This window comes from Amblyraja radiata, chromosome 7, assembly GCF_010909765.2.
Source record: "Amblyraja radiata isolate CabotCenter1 chromosome 7, sAmbRad1.1.pri, whole genome shotgun sequence".
Taxonomy (NCBI): domain Eukaryota; kingdom Metazoa; phylum Chordata; class Chondrichthyes; order Rajiformes; family Rajidae; genus Amblyraja; species Amblyraja radiata.
The window spans coordinates 45,999,655-46,016,091 of record NC_045962.1 but is presented as its reverse complement, the minus strand read 5'-3'; the positions used below and the strand labels follow the sequence as shown (position 1 = coordinate 46,016,091).

Sequence of the window (16,437 nt, the reverse complement as noted above, 5' to 3'; positions counted from 1 at the left end):
TTTCTTTCAAAAACCCTGGAGCGTATCGTTGCGTCGCAACTTCATTCCCACCTCCTTGCGTATAACCTACTTGAACCCCTCCAATCTGGCTTTCGCCCCCTCCATAGCACAGAAACTGCTCTCCTCAAAGTCCTCAACGACCTCCTCACCTCTGCTGACACTGGTTCCCTCAACATCCTCATCCTCCTCGACCTGAGCGCAGCCTTCGATACAGTGAACCATAACATCCTGCTCACCAGACTCAAAGACCTCGGCATTGAAGGCTCTGCACTCGGCTGGCTCCGTTCCTACCTTTCCAACAGATCCCACATCTCTCTCCACAACCACACCTCTGCTACAGCCACAGTCACTCAAGGCGTTCCCCAAGGCTCCGTACTCGGCCCCCTCCTCTTCATCATCTACATCCTCCCCCTTGGTCAGATACTCCGCCACTTCAACCTGGACTTCCACTGTTACGCCGATGACACCCAGATCTACCTCGGCACCAAATCCCCCCACAACCCCCCCCTCTCCCATATCAACTCCTGTCTGTCAGCTATAAAAACCTGGATGCAACATAACCTCTTCAAACTCAACAGCGATAAGACAGAATTCCTCCTCATAGGCTCCAAAGCCACACTCAGCAAAATCAATAACCCCACTCTCACCATCGACGGCACCACTGTCTCCCCATCTCCCAAGGCCCGCAACCTTGGCGTGATCTTTGATTCCACCCTCTCCCTTGAGCCTCACATCCGCCATGTCATTAAAACCTCCTTCTTTCATCTCCGCAACATCGCCAAACTCAGACCCTTTCTCACACCTCCCGCTGCTGAAAGACTCATCCATGCCTTCATCTCCTCCCGACTGGACTATTGCAACTCACTTCTCCTTGGCATCAGCTCCACCTACATCAACCGACTCCAACTGGTCCAGAACGCAGCCGCCCGACTCATCACCCACACCAAATCCTGGCATCACATCACTCGTCCTCAAACAACTTCACTGGCTTCCCATCTCCCACCGGATCACCTACAAAATCCTGATCCTCACCTATAAAACCCTCCACCATCTGGCCCCCCCATATCTCACTGACCACCTCTCCCCCTACCAACCCTCACGGTCCCTCAGATCCACATCAGCCGGTCTCCTCTCCATCCACAAGTTCAACCTCCGCAGTTTTGTGGACAGAGCCTTCTCCAGGGCAGCTCCCAGGCTCTGGAACTCCCTCCCCCAACTGAGCCGCAATTCCGTGTCCCTCACCATCTTCCAGTCCCGCCTCAAGACCCATCTCTTCACCTCTGCCTATCCTTAGCCCCACGTCCCCCTCCCTTTTCATCTGTGCATTAATTGCCTCATATTGTGTTTTGAATTGTATTCTGTCTTTACTTTGTGTACTAGTCATGTCTCTACTATTTATTTCATTCCCCTTACATGTTTTTCCTCTACCTGCTAAATTTTTTGTAAGGTGTCCTTGAGACTCTTGAAAGGCGCCCATAAATAAAATTTATTATTATTATTATTATTACCCAGGCAAATATTCCACGTTTCCAATTTTACCACTTCAAGATACTGTGAATTGTACAATGGAACTGAAAATAAAACCAAATTAAGTTTGTTTTGATAAAATATGCTGTTCAAAACTCAGTTAAACACCGACAGGTTACAGTGAGTTTAACAGTTTACTTATTGCAAGTGACGGGATTGTACTGGATAAAGTGACTATTTAGCTGCGTGAAACATTGTTTCATTAGTAAACTGTAATAATGATGTTGCTCCGCCAAAATAAAAGTTAATGTATAGCATTAATATCAGGTACAAATTTGGTGCAGGGATGATTTCACTTATCCAAAACAAGGCTACAGAATTGAGAGAATTTAGAACGTTCCACTGTATTAAATGATTGAAGTCAATAGCATTAATTTATTTAAGAGGAAGCATGGGGGCATGGTATCTTTTGAAATGATGAGCAAGATGGAAGGATCTTGTGTGGGAATTAATGCCAGCATAGATCAGAAAGGTTTAAAGTTCCTATGCTGAAAATCTCTCTGCAATTTGCCAGTCATACCATGTGTGTACGGTTGCATCTCCCCAGAGAATGTTGCAGGGTCTTAATTGGATTGCAATTGGTGACATGTACTACCCATAAACAGAGGAAGGGCACTGAACCGGGAAATTGGTGCTTTCAGCAGCTGAATAAGTTGTGCATGGGCTGAAAACAGTGTCTTCAAATCCTGTCACTTCTTTGGGAACTCTATTCCAGCAGGGCATCAGTTTTATTTCAGGTTGATTATAACACAAGAACCCTGTGTTTGAGGTAAGACTGTCTGAACCAACATACACATGAATAATAGGTCACCGGCTGGAAATGTTAACTTTGGTTGCTTACTGACTGGCCTGCTGAGTGGTTTTTGCATCTTTGTTTCTCCAGTTTTTGAATTTGGACACCAATTAAAAAATGGCAAGCGTTAGTTAGTTGGGCAGGATAGGAATAAGAGATATTTAAGTCCTCCAGGCTCTTAAGGGAGGGATGTCCTCCCTTTAATGACTCCACCTCTCTCTCTCTCTCCAAGACTCTCTTTAAAACTTTCCTTGGAGGCTTCTGATCACCGCTCCTATGTGGCTCAGTGCCAAATATAGCTGAATAATGCCGTGGCATGTTTTACTGTGAAAGGCTTTAGAAAAATGTAAGTTTTTGTAGTTTCCCCAACCTGGTAGGAAATAATGTCAATATCCTCCAAACAGCACAGGGAAAGAAAAATTGGTGGTTGGGGAGCGTAGGATGGGGAAGGGAAAAATACAGTTTTTAAGCATTCACCACAGAATTGGCTATGGCTACACCCTGTTTAAGTCCATCCTATGCTTAACAGAGATTTTTGCACCTTACAGAGTCAGTAGTTTTCCCCTATTCTGACCCTGTTTACTTTCGTGAGAGCTATTGTTGTTTTAACCTACCTGTAGAGTTCACGTTACATGATTCTCATTTGTTTTGGGTGTTATTTCTTAAAATTAGCACAAAATAAAAGCTTGAGGTACTCCTCAGTTACAGGCCTACACAGTAAGCATAAAATTCGCCACACTGCAGGTCATACATCTCTGTGTCAGTGTAGTGTCAAAACATTTTTTTCCCTTCTTCTCCGAGAAGGGTCTTGCAGTGAGGCAGCCATCGTTAATCTCTGAAGTGTGCTCTTTAAAGGCCAGGAGCTGCAACTTGATTTTAGTTGCAGGAGGATTCAGTTGCCCAATTGGAAGACACTGTCTTTGCTGGTACATTACGCGCTGATGGAAAAGTATCTGGCCTACGACAGGATAGCATTAGAACGATTCATTCCTATCAAATTATCAGCACTGAGTGTTCGTCTTATAACAGCTTTGCCCATGTCATTATATTTGTCCTCACACAACCTGGAGATTGCCTGCAAGGAAATATTAAAAAAAGATTAAATCCACCATTAATTTTCTGCAATTCATTGTTCATTGTTCTGTTTCGGTACATATGGCAATTAAACAGTCTTGACTCGATTACTAAACCTGTCCATTTTTGTTTCCCTTGCATCAATCATTATTTTCAAGTGCAGATGATTCCCACATAAGCAATTGGGGTAACAAAAATCCACTCGGACGGAATTCACAAATCATTACCAAAACGTATGAGACACAGATAAAAAGTCACCCTCATCGAATTCTATATTGATCAATTTTGTCAATATATTTTCAACTTGAATATTATGATAATGCGCAGATGATGTGGATGGTTTTCTACGAACACATTACAGGTTACTTGTATTTTCTTCCAACCTCCCCTCACTATGCAGTGTCTCTCTCAAGACAGCAAGCAACAACATGGTAACAACATGTTGGACATTGTGTTGCCCTTGGGACTTCATCCAAGAACACCTCATTCAAGTTAATACAAAAAACATGGGTTTGGAACACATTCGGATTGCTCTCCAGCCCTTGTGCATGCCGTTCACCGAGATGCAGTTTTGGACTTTGGGGAGTCGGGTAAAGGAGAGGAACTCTGGGGAGTAGGGCGAGTCGCCTGCCAAGGTACTTAGCTTATGATGATGTCCCGGAGTCAGGTTTTAAGGCCTGTAACCAATTATTGTTATATTTCTGATTAATGGCAACAGGAATGTTGATGGTGGGGGACCTGAAGGATGTTGAATGTCCGCCCAAGTCTCACTGCATCCAGGCATGGACTGGTTCATTGGCTAAGGCATTGTTAACGGAAATGAGCAGTGCAGAACCATGTTTTCAATAGCTTTACTTTCCCTTGCAAACACAATAAAATGACTGGTCTGCAGGACTGACGAAAACCCTTCAAAGCAGCTGGCAAAAAGATTAATACATTTTTGCACACATTTCTCTCTCTAAAAGCAGAATATGAAAATTGCAATTTTCAAAACCAGTATTTGCAATACAGGTGCACAACCTTTTATCCGAAGATCCAAATAACGAAAACCTCCGAATAGCGGCCATTTTTTCGGTCCTTGAAGAAAGGTCCTTGAAAACGTTCACCGAGGGCGGCCCGCAGAGGTGACAGCGGAACCTCCGGTCGGTCCTCGAAGAAAGGGGAACTAAATCCCCATTCATAAAAGAGAAGATGAGGGTATATTGCGCGGGAGGGTTAATAATTGACAATATGCTGCTGCCTGCCCGCTGAATTAAAAAGTTCCCACGGTAGACTCACGATATACAGTGTTTCGTGAGTCTTGCGTGGAACTTTTTAACTCAGCGGGGCAGGCAGCAGCAGATTGTCGCTCCCTTCAGTATCACCCCACCTACACCCCTCTGCTTCCCGGCCATGTGTGTGACCCCTTCCCTCCCCTCTCCAGCTCCCCGCTCATTGCACCGGCGCGGGGGCTTTGCACTGTCTTCACGCCGGCGATTGCAGCAGGACCATGTCAGGACCAATTGGACATCGACCACCAGGCCCACCGCAAGCACGGAGATCCCAGAGACCCACAGCCAACAGCAGCCCAGCCCAGCCCCACTCCAACTACAGAGGAACCTGGGTTGCGGATGACGGGGCGCAGCTCGGGGCGTCGTAGGGGCCCATCGGGGAGCGGCCACTCAAAGCCACGCCGGGAGATGTAGGGCCCTGCCCCGGTCTTGATGTTGGAGCCCCCGGCGGGCGCTAGCAAGTCCGCGGCAATTTACAGCCGCGCCGGGCGTTGTAAGGCCCCCCTCCAGGTCACTCTCAACCTCTATGATGTTTGCTCTCAACCCCGTAATTCGGGCGGGAGAAGTCGCCGCTGCCGGTGCCCCGCAAAGCAGTCTCCCACCGGAGACCCGCGAGCTCCCGGTGTCACCATCCACCGGAGTCGGGTCGCAGCAGCTCGCACCCGCAACTCTCCACGCTCCGAAGCTGGCTAGCTCCACGGAGGTAGGTCCGTAGGTCCACAGCTCCCACCGCCGCCCACCGACCCCCAGGCCCACTGCAAGCACGGAGATCCCAGAGACCCACAGCCAGCAGCAACTCCAGCCCAGCCCCGCTCCAACTCCAGAGGAACACGTAGGGGCAGAAGCTGATGGTGTGCAAGGTACGTCTTGTTCTTGGGGTGGCGGATGAGGGGGCGCAGCTCGGGCTGTGGGCGAACTGCCACTTGTCGCTGTAGCGGCCAAATATCATATAGGAGCTCCTCTATGATCTTTGGTAGCGGCCCATCGGGGAGCGGATTCCTCTGGAGTTGGAGGGGGAGGGGGGTATTGTGCTGTTTGATCGCCCCCTGCTATCCCAGGGACAGGGAGACACAGCGGCTTTTTAGACTGGTGGGCAATCACTTCCAAAGTTCTGCCCACACAGTCAGTACACTTCTCCTACACTGTATTTCATACAAACATTTATTCTGCAAGAAAAAACGACATTGAAGACTCAAACTCGCGATCGAGTAACTGCCAGGATCAAGGCGCAAACTCGCGACCTTGCGGATATGAGCCGAGCACTCTACCACTGAGCCAGCCATTAAAATCTACGCAAAAAAATTTCCATTCCGAAGACCGACAAATTCTGAATTACGAAAAGTGTCTGGTCCCAAGGCTTTCGGATAAAAGGTTGTGCACCTGTAATTAAGAAAATGTATCAAGAGATTGGGTCACCAATAGTGTATCATTTTAAGAACGAAGGATGCACTTGCAACTCTTGAAAATCACTTAAATTACTGCCGACAGGAGAATGTGCCAAGTGACTCAATAGTGTATGGGATGAGGCATAGGTAGGTTGATTCACTTGAAACACAATTCCAGTTTATCCATATATCTTTGTTACATGCTTGTTGATGTTATTGGCAGCACCCAATTAGACAAGCCTGTTCACACTTGAGAATAAGATTGGTCGCATTGCTGACCCTGCTGACTCAAGGTTAATATCAGGAATTGGAGCAAGTTGGACTGACATCATTGTCTAATTAAGGGGCAGGCAGCCTTCGGACAAAACTTTAAACAGGCATAATCTACTATCCTAGATTATGCAAAAAAATAAATAAAGAGATAAATAAAATCCCAGGTCTCTTTTCAAAGAGAAATTCGGTAGTTTCAACACAACACAACACAAGCTGGTTTGTTTCCAATTATCATATTGGTTATCTCTTTGTCATTTGTGGGGTACCGTGGATATAAAACATATCAGGATGACCCTTGGTCAAATACATGTTCTGTAAATGGATAGTGCATTAGGTATTTCTGACAATCTTTACCTCCAGTTTCTGTGCTCGCTCTTTGCTGAGTGGTTCCAAGGGGAAGTTCATATTGTTATCATCTGCCAGAGAGCGCAGATCAAAGTAATATTTGGCGTAAACACTAGCAGGAACATTAATATTAAACTGTAGCAACTCTAGGAACTGTCTCTCCATCTCATTCCTGTAGGGAAAGAAAACAAAATAAAAAATATTTTAATAACAAGGTAGCAATTTCTCAATTTTTCAATAACAAGGTAACAATTTCTCAACTGGAAAGGCTGGTGGGTGTTTTCATACTGGTGTATACCAAAAGGCAGACAGTAGCACCCTATTTATTACAATGGAGTGTAAAATCTGAAATCAAAGGCATGTAATCCCAAAGCACCAATGGCATCATAACATAAAACATAAAACATAAAAAAATGAAAATTGTATGTTTGGAAACCATGGAACATCTATACTTAATAAAAGACTATCAAAAACCCAATTAACTTCACCAATCCAGTCCTGGAATGTGCAGATAAATTTAGCATTAGGCCAAAAATCAAACCATTTCATGTTGCACCCCCAGAGCTGAGGACTGCACAGAGTTGGTCTGGGGAGGCAGAAGAGCAACTATGGACTGCTTGGAGTCAGTAGACTGGGCAATGTTCAAGGACTCAGCAACGAACCTGAATGAATTTGCCACAGTCGTTACAGACTTCATAAGGAAATGTGTGGAGGATTGCGGTCCTACAAAAATCATCCGAGTGGTTCCTAACCAGAAGCCTTGGATGAACCAGGAGATCCGCATTCTTCTGAAGACCAGATCCTGGGCATTCAGGTCTGGTGACGCAGAGGTCTATAAGAAGTCCAGATATGACTTTGACAAGGCCATCAAAATGGCCAAAAGGGACATCCGCTCAAAGCTGGAGGATGGGACAACTGTGGCAGGGCTTGAATGCCATCACCTCCTATAAGGCAAAATCAGGAGGCAGCTCAAGGAACAGCAAAGCATCACTCCCTGACGAGCTCAAGGCATTCTACGCATGCTTTGATAGGGAGAACACTGATGTGCCTTCCCGAGCTCCCATACATGGTATTACAGTCACAGAGACTGAAGTCAGAAGATCCTTCAGGGGGGGGGTGAACCCCCGGAAAGCGCCTGGACCTGATGGCATATCCAGTTGAGTTCTTAAAACCTGTGCAGACCAACCGGCTGGAGATTTTGCGGACATTTTGCGAACATTTTCAACCTCTCATTATTGAGGTCTGTTCTCATCTGCTTTAAGAGGGCACCAATAATGCCCAAGAAGAGTAAGGTGACGTGCCTCAACGACTATCGACCAGTGGCACAAACGACCATGGTGATGAAGTGCTTTGAGAGGTTGGTTATGGTGCATATTAACTCCTACCGCAACAAGAACCTTGACCCATTACAGTTCGCCTACCGTCACAACAGGTCAACGGAGGATATGATCTCACTGGCTCTCCACTCCGCACTGGACCACTTGGACAATAAAAACAGTTACGTCAAGCTGTTGTTTATAGACTACAGCTCGGCGTTCAATACCATCATCCCCTCCAAGCTTGTTACGCGATTGGCCAAGCTGGCCATCCGTGAGTCAAGGCGCCAGACGGTGGAGGGCTCTACCCCTTTTCCAGGGATACGTCCGTGCCCGGGTGCGGATAGAAAGGGAATACGCCCTGTCTACGGGCACCCTGAGGGAGTACCGCGACCGCTGGGAACCGAGGGGGGTTGAATGTATCCTGGACAAGGATTGCAATATAGTTGTTTAGCAGTTGCTTAACATATTTGTTCGTCTTGTATTAAGGTGGTGTTTTGTTTTATTGTATTGTAAATACTATTTTAATATTTGAATAAATATTTTTGATCTTAAAAAAAACAAAAAAAAAAACAAAAAAGCTTGTTACGCGAGGTGTGATGTTGTGGAGTTCCCGTCCAAACACAAAACGAGTGAGTTTAAACATCATTTTGGAATTCAGTGGAGGTACAACGATACATTTAAACATCCTTGAGTCTCGCTGTGACACTGCAGAGATTTGTTTTAAAGTTTCTGTGTGTTTTGGGACTGCGAGCAGTATTATCAGCAAATTGCTCAGCTCCCACTACTGTGGCTGGCAACCTGCCAGGAAACTATGGCGCTCCAAAGGGGGGAGTAAACCTTTCTGGACTTTTACGCCTGCGGCTAGAATAACCCACCCTTACTGCCACGCGGTGCTGACCGGGCCGGTCTGTCTTTCGTGCGGTGTGGGAGGTTTTCTGCACCGTCTCGACCTCCTTCTGCAGCCTTTGGGAACCTGGAGCCTCCTTTCTCTCAGCAAGACCGGCGGAGGTAGGAGGCTTCCAACAACAGAGACTACAGGCAAAGCCCTTTCTTTGCTGCAGGCGCAGCGAACGCCAGCTGGGATTGTCTGCGAAGGTCAGCAGCTCACCAGGGAACACAGGAGAGCCGAGATAGCCGGGCGAAGAGGTGGTGATGCAGTAGTTTTCATGGGAGCCGCCATTATCAACATTCGAGGCGACACCACTTGGATCCCTACCTCGAACTGTTCCATTTTGTTTTTGTGTGTGGACTTGGTCTCGTGCCATTTGGACTGTCTGAGTATGTCTGGCACTTTGTTTAAGTGCTTTGCTTAAATTGTAGCTGCTGATACCATGCACGGTCAGTGTTCTGGGGGATCGGGGCCTTCCGGGAGCAATGCAAAGGCGGCTGCTTCAGCTGCTCCTCTTGGGGCCCGATTCCCCATGAGGAACTCGCCTTTCGAGCATGGGATAAGGTGCTACTTGCCCCCCCCCAAATGAATCTGGAGGACTGCACGGCTGCTTGGGGTTGCGCAGAGCACGGGTGGGGAGGGTCAAAAGAATGGGGGCAAGGTGACAAAGAAGATGAAACACATGGGGAACAAAACCCCCGGAGACAAGAATGTTCTACCCATTCCGTCACCTCCCGTTAGGGAGTCCGCAAGCCCCATATTTCAACCAAGGGCGGAGGGGATCGGGCGGGAGGAGGGAGTACCACAGAAGAAGGTTGCTCAGGCGACCCCAGGCGATCGAAAAAGAGGAGGAATCTCTCTAGGGAGGAGCGGAAGGGGGCCAAACGCGAATCCTCCAGGGGGGAGGGGAGTACGGTGGTGGAGGAAGACTCCCGCCCTCTGGTTCAGACCCCGGTCCCATGCTCTGGAGGGGATTCTGGGGAGGGTGGCGATGGGGACCACTCGGGTGATATGGAGCAGGGGGGAGATTTTTGTTGGTGAGGGAGACCTGCATCAGGCACCCGAGGAAGCCCAGGAGCAACCCACAGGACCTGGCTCCAGTGGGACTACCTGAGTCTGGTGCACCAGAGTCCACTCTGGACCCAACTGGGGAAGGGATAGATGCCCCCACTGCCTGGGTACATCTGGGGAAGGCTCCTCTGCCAGAGGCAACCACTGCACAGGGTGGGGCAGGAGTATCGAACACCAAGGGTGTGTCCGGGGATGGGGATAGTGACACCATTTGCAGTGAGTGGGTGGAAGGAGACTCCTCGGACAATGAGCCAATGGATTGTCTCGCTCCCCCCGGTGCCACTGCACTTATTCCAGTGGAGGAAATCCGCGAGTTCATCGTGGCCACCGAAGGAGCCCAACATCGGCCCAGACTGGCCTCCCTCCAGTGGCCAAACTTATATACAAAATGGCGGCGGCGCAGGCACATCGCGACGCCCCGTGTCTCCCAAGAATTGGAGAAATAGCGACAATTCCCCTACCTGTCTCAAGGCTGCTCACATGGAGCAGTCTTGTATCCCTTTCGTACAGCCGACAGGAACTTCTGGACTTCGGTTCATGCGGCTGCAACAACTTTCTGGGCGATCTCCGTCTCGCTCCTGAGCTCGTCAGAGCAACGGAGCACCGGAGCCGCGGGGCTGGAGACCGCCAGCAGAGCCGCGGGGCTGGAGACCGCCAGCGGAGCCGCGGGGCTGGAGAACGCCAGCGGAGCCGCGGGGCTGGAGAACGCCAGCGGAGCCGCGGGGCTGGAGAACGCCAGCGGAGCCGCGGGGCTGGAGAACGCCAGCGGTGCCGCCGGGCTGGAGAACGCCAGCGGAGCCGCGGGGCTGGAGAACGCCAGCGGAGCCGCGGGGCTGGAGAACGCCAGCGGAGCCGCGGGGCTGGAGAACGCCAGCGGAGCCGGAGAACGGTAGCGGAGCCGCGGGGCTGGAGAACGCCAGCGGAGCCGCGGGGCTGGAGAACGCCAGCGGAGCCGGAGAACGGCAGCGGAGCCGCGGGGCCGGAGAACGTCAGCGGAGCCGCAGAACGCCAGCGGAGCCGCGGGGCTGGAGAACGCCAGCGGAGCCGCGGGGCTGGAGACCGCCACCAGAGCCGCGGAGCGGCAGAACACCAGCGCGCACCAAGCCAGCTCGGCCGACCAGAGGCACCAACAGACAGCGACGCGTACGAAAGCATCGCCGGGGACGCAGAGGTGGGTTAAAGGCCAGGTTAGAGCTAGTCCCACACAGGCTAGCGATTCCTAGCCTTTTCCTCGCCAACGTGCGCTCACTGGCAAACAAAATGAACGAACTCCAGCTAAGGATCACCTCCCACAACTGGATCAAAGACTGCAACATCCTGATCTTCACAGAAACTTGGCTCAACATCGATGTTCCTGATAGCGCCATCCAGCTAACGGGGCGTCATTTACTCCGAGCGGACAGGACAAGACTCCGGTAAGACCAGAGGTTGTGGTCTGTGCATTTATGTAAATAAAGCATGGTGCACGGACTCCACCATCATCGAGAGTCACTGCTCAGCTAACCTTGAGTTCCTCTTGGTTAGATGCAGACCGTTCTATCTGCCCAGAGAGTTTACCTCCACTGTTGTGACTGCAGCCTATATCCCTCCGGATGCTAATGCCAAGCTTACAATGAAAGAGCTGCACACTGCCATTAGCAAACAACAGACTCACAACCCCGAGGCAGCCTTCATTGTTGCGGGTGACTTCAATCACTCCAACCTGAAGACTGTACTCCCCAAATTCCACCAACATGTCTCCTTCGCCACTAGAGTAGACAAGACACGGGACAAAATCTACACTAACATGGCTGAAGCTTACAAAGCCGTCCCCCTCCCCCACCTTGGTCAGTCTGATCACCTCTCATTGTTCCTGCTCCCTAAGTACTCCCCACTCATCAGACGGGTTAAACCCACTGTGAGGACAGTTAAAGTCTGGTCAGAGGAAGCGGACTCCACACTTCAGCAGTGTCTTGCAGCCCAGGCCACCCTTGACTCCCACACGGACATTGATTCCTACACATCCTCTGTTCTGGAGTTTATAAACTCCACCATCAATAGTGTCACCTCCCTCAAACGGGTGACCATATTCCCGAATCAGAAGCCATGGATGAACAGCGAGATCAGGCTACTGCTGAAAGCACGGGATACCGCTTTCAGGTCAGGCGATGCTCGAGCCTACAGTTCATCCAGGGCTAACCTGAAGAGGCACTTCAACAACAACTCCGACCCCCGACGCATGTGGCAAGGCATCCAGGCCATCACGGACTATAGACCCACCAACACCACCCCCACATTCAGCGACGCCTCCTTCCTTGAGGAGCTTAACCACTTCTATGGCCGCTTCGACAGGGACAATCTAGAGACAGCCATCAAGGCTGTGCTCCCTGCTGATCACCAACCCCTCACACTCACCCCCTACGACGTGTACGTGGCACTGAGTAGGACTAATGCACGTAAGGCTGCTGGCCCTGATGGCATCCCCGGGCGCGTCCTCAGGGCCTGTGCTGCGCAGCTGACAGACGTCTGGACTGACATCTTCAACCTGTCACTTGCCCAAGCAGTTGTCCCCATGTGCCTTAAAACCACCTCCATCGTGCCGGTGCCAAAACACTCCACTGCGGCAAGCCTCAATGACTTCCGCCCAGTTGCACTTTCTCCCATCATCACCAAGTGCTTCGAGAGGCTGGTCCTGGCACACCTCAAAGGCTGCCTACCCCCCACATTGGATACCTATCAGTTTGCCTACCGCAAGAACAGGAGTATGGAGGATGCCATCTCAACGGCACTTCACTCCGCCCTCTCCCACCTCGACAACAGAGACACTTACGTAAGAATGCTGTTCATCGATTACAGCTCAGCATTCAACACCATTATACCCTCTAAACTGATCACCAAACTCAGCGACCTGGGCATCGACCCCTCCCTCTGCAACTGGATACTGGACTTTCTAACCAACACACCCCAGTCTGTTAGGTTAGACAAGCACACCTCTTCAACCCTCACCCTGAACACCGGCGTTCCACAGGGCTGTGTGCTGAGCCACCTCCTTTACTCTCTCTTCACCTACGACTGCACACCTGTACATGGTACTAACACCATCATCAAGTATGCAGATGATACAACGGTGATTGGCCTCATCAGCAACAACGATGAGTCGGCCTATAGGGACGAGGTCCAGCTCCTAGCAGCATGGTGCGCTGACAACAACCTGGCCCTTAACTCCAAGAAGACCAAGGAGCTCATTGTAGACTTCAGGATGTCTAGGGGCGGCACGCACACCCCCATCCACATCAACGGGACGGAGGTGGAACAGGGGGTCAACATCTCCGATGACCTCTCTTGGACCCACAATATCTCAACTCTGGTCAAGAAGGCTCACCAGCGTCTCTTCTTCCTGAGGAGACTGAAGAAGGTCCATCTGTCTCCTCAGTGACTGCCAATCATGCCCCCTCCTCCCCCCCCATGCATGTAAATAGATTTATTTATTGAAATCATATTCTATGTCGCTCTTCCAGGGAGATGCTAACTGCATTTTGTTGTCTCTGTACTGTACACGGACAATGACAATTAAAGTTGAATCTGAATCTGATGGGCTCTCCCAGCTCGCTGAACCTCATCCTCAAAAACGACCTGGAGAAGGACGCCAAGACCAAGAGCTGTGTCGTTCCTGTTGAGGGACCAGTAGAGCGTTCCTTGTAGCCAAGGTCCGGAGGGCAAGGAGCACTGCCACCGCACCTAGGGTCCGTAGGGGGAGGAGCGGCTCTGCTGTTAGCGACCGAAGGACTGGTGAAATAATCTAGGGAGTGGGTAGGGCCGAAGATGTCCTGGTTGGGTTGCTCCGAGGCCAGGCCAAGCTGGCCTTCCGTGTGTCACGGCGCCAGGCAGAAGAGGGCTTTGCCCGAGCCAAATGTTTGCCCCTTTATCGGAGTTACATCCGCGCCTGGGTGGTGTTAGAGAGGGACATAATTGTACAATAGTTCTTTAGTATATTGTAAGGATTATAAAATAGTAGTATGTAAATTTAGTGTCTGAATAATTTGGTGATTTTGTAATATGGTGGCGGGTGTGTCACCACAGTTTTGTTTTGAATCGTGATGGTAATTAAAAAAATATTTTTGATACAAAAAAGGAATACAAAACTGATTACCAAGCTCACGGAACTGGGTCTCTGCGCATCCCTCTGCATCCTCGACTTCAACCACAGACCACAGTTTGTTCGAATTGGCAGAAATACTTCTTCATTAACATTCAATACGGGAGCACCTCAAGGCTGCGTGCTCAGCCCCCTGCTCTACTCACTCTAAACTCATGACTGTGTAACCAGACACAGTGCGAACTCCATCTTCAGTTTGCCGACATTCAGTAGAGGCCCTGGTCCCATCTCTCTCTCCCTCATCTCTCTCTCCCTGATCACTCTCCCCTGCCCACCATCTGCAGCAATTGGGGTCCCATCTACCCGTCCCCGCGGGTCTGTCTCCTCCGCCGTCGCGGTAACTCACCCTCACGGCTTTCTCAGACATCTTCTCCACCAGCTCATCGAAACTGATAGTGCCCACCGTGGCGAGGCGGCAGCGAGCAGGCAGGCAGGTGGGCAGGGCAGGGACGTGCCAAGCAGCGGGCGGGCAGGACGGGGATGGGCCGAGCGGCAGCAGCGGGCGGTGGGAAAGGGATGGGCCGAGCAACGGCTGTGTCGGAGTAGGCAGAGGGAGGGAGAGTCAGGTTGCAGGATGGCCGAGCAGTTTGCGCGGAGTTTGAGACACACACACACACTGCAAACTGGTCCAATCGTCAAGTCAACGGGATCTAAACCACAGCTAACAATGAATGACCTATGGAGGAATGAACTGCAGATGCTGCTTTTTATGGAGGGAGGGAGGGAGTGACTGAGGGTAGGGAAAAGGAGAGGGATGAAGGAATTGGGGGAGGGGAGGAGGTGAGGAGGTGAAGGACAAGAAGAGGGAGGGTGAAGAGGAGGAGAGTGCGTGCTGGGGGATGAGGGGAAATGAGCCGTGCCTGTGCAGTTGGGGGCTATGTGTGAGTGGTGCAATATTGCGTTGGGGAGATGGGTTGCATTGGGGGAACGGGTGAGTGGTGGAATGTTGCATTGGGGAACGGGTTACGTAGGTGGACCAGGCCTCCCGTGTGACAGGGACCCAACGGGTCAAACTTAGTCTAGTCCTGTTTATATCTATGGTGGAGAGAGCCAAAACTTCAAATTCCTGGGCATGCATATTTCCAAAGATCTTTCCTGGACCCAACACACTGATTATAAATAAAGCACATCAACGCCTCTACTTCCTGAGAAGATTACGGAGATTCGGTATGTCAGAGAGGATTCCCTTGAACTTCTACAGGTGTACAGTAGAGAGCATATTGACTGGTTGCATCATTGTCTGGTTCAGCAACTTGAAGCTCTGACCTCTTCACTACCGAAGGGATTTGTCAGAGTCGCTGCCTCAAAAGGGCAGCCAGCATCATTAGAGACCCACACCATCCTGGCCACACACTCATTTCACCCCTGCTATCGGGAAGAAGATACAGGGTCTGAAAAGTCCAGGTTCTGGAACAGCTTCTTCCCTACAGAGAGAGCGTGCGAGAGAGAGTGAGTGTGTGTGTATATATGCATATATAGGTAGACACAAAATGCTGGAGTAACTCAGCGGGTGAGGCAACATCTATGGAGAGAAGGAATCTTCTCCAGTCTGAAGAAGGGTCTCAAGCCAAAACGTCGCCAATTCCTTCTCTCCATAGATGCTGCCTCACCCGCTGAGTTACTCCAGCATTTTGTGTCTACCTTCAATTGAACCAGCATCTGCAGTTCTCCCTTAAATAAAGTGTGTGTGTGTGCGCGCGCGCGCGTGTGTGTGTGTGTGTGTGTGTGTGTGTGAGTGTGAGAGTGTGTGAGTACGTGTACACACTGAACTTTTTTTTCTCTCTCGTTTATCATATTGTTTAGTGTACTATGTTTACATATTCTGTTGTGCTGCAGCAAGTAAGAATGTCATTGTTCTATCTGGGACTCATGACATTAAAACATTCTTGACTCTTATCTTTTAATTCATCTAAATTTATAGCTGTCAACATAGCTGGCAAATGTAGTTGTACATTTTCACAGTACAAAGCATTCATGCCAAATGTATATTTACAGTGCTCTCCATAATGTTTGGGACAAAGACCCATCATTTATTTATTTGCCTCTGTACTCCACAATTTGAGATTTGTAATAGAAAACAATAAATCACATGTGGTTAAAGTGCACATTGTCAGATTTTAATAAAGGCCATTTTTATACATTTTGGTTTCACCATGTAGAAATTACAGCAGTGTTTATACATAGCCCCCCCCCCCCCCCATTTCAGGGCACCATAATGTTTGGGACACAGCAGTGTCATGTAAATGAAAGTAGTCATGTTTAATATTTTGTTGCATATCCTTTGCATGCAATGACTGCTTGAAGTCTGCGATACATGGACATCACCAGTTGCTGGGTGTCTTCTCTGGTAATGCT

General features: G+C 49.8%; 1 protein-coding gene across 3 annotated transcripts in view; it reads right to left on the bottom strand.

Moving 5' to 3' along the window:
- Positions 1 to 1,519: 1,519 nt before the first annotated feature.
- ccnyl1 (cyclin Y like 1) overlaps positions 1,520 to 16,437 on the bottom strand; it is a 65,326-nt gene continuing 50,408 nt past the window's right edge. For all 3 annotated transcript variants that reach the window (XM_033024360.1, XM_033024362.1, XM_033024361.1), the window contains 2 exons: positions 6,678 to 6,840; positions 1,520 to 3,395 (listed from right to left, as the gene is read on the bottom strand). In XM_033024360.1, coding sequence (XP_032880251.1) covers positions 3,279 to 3,395; positions 6,678 to 6,840 — 280 coding nt within the window. In that variant the 3' untranslated portion in view covers positions 1,520 to 3,278. The remainder of the gene's footprint in view (positions 3,396 to 6,677; positions 6,841 to 16,437) is intronic.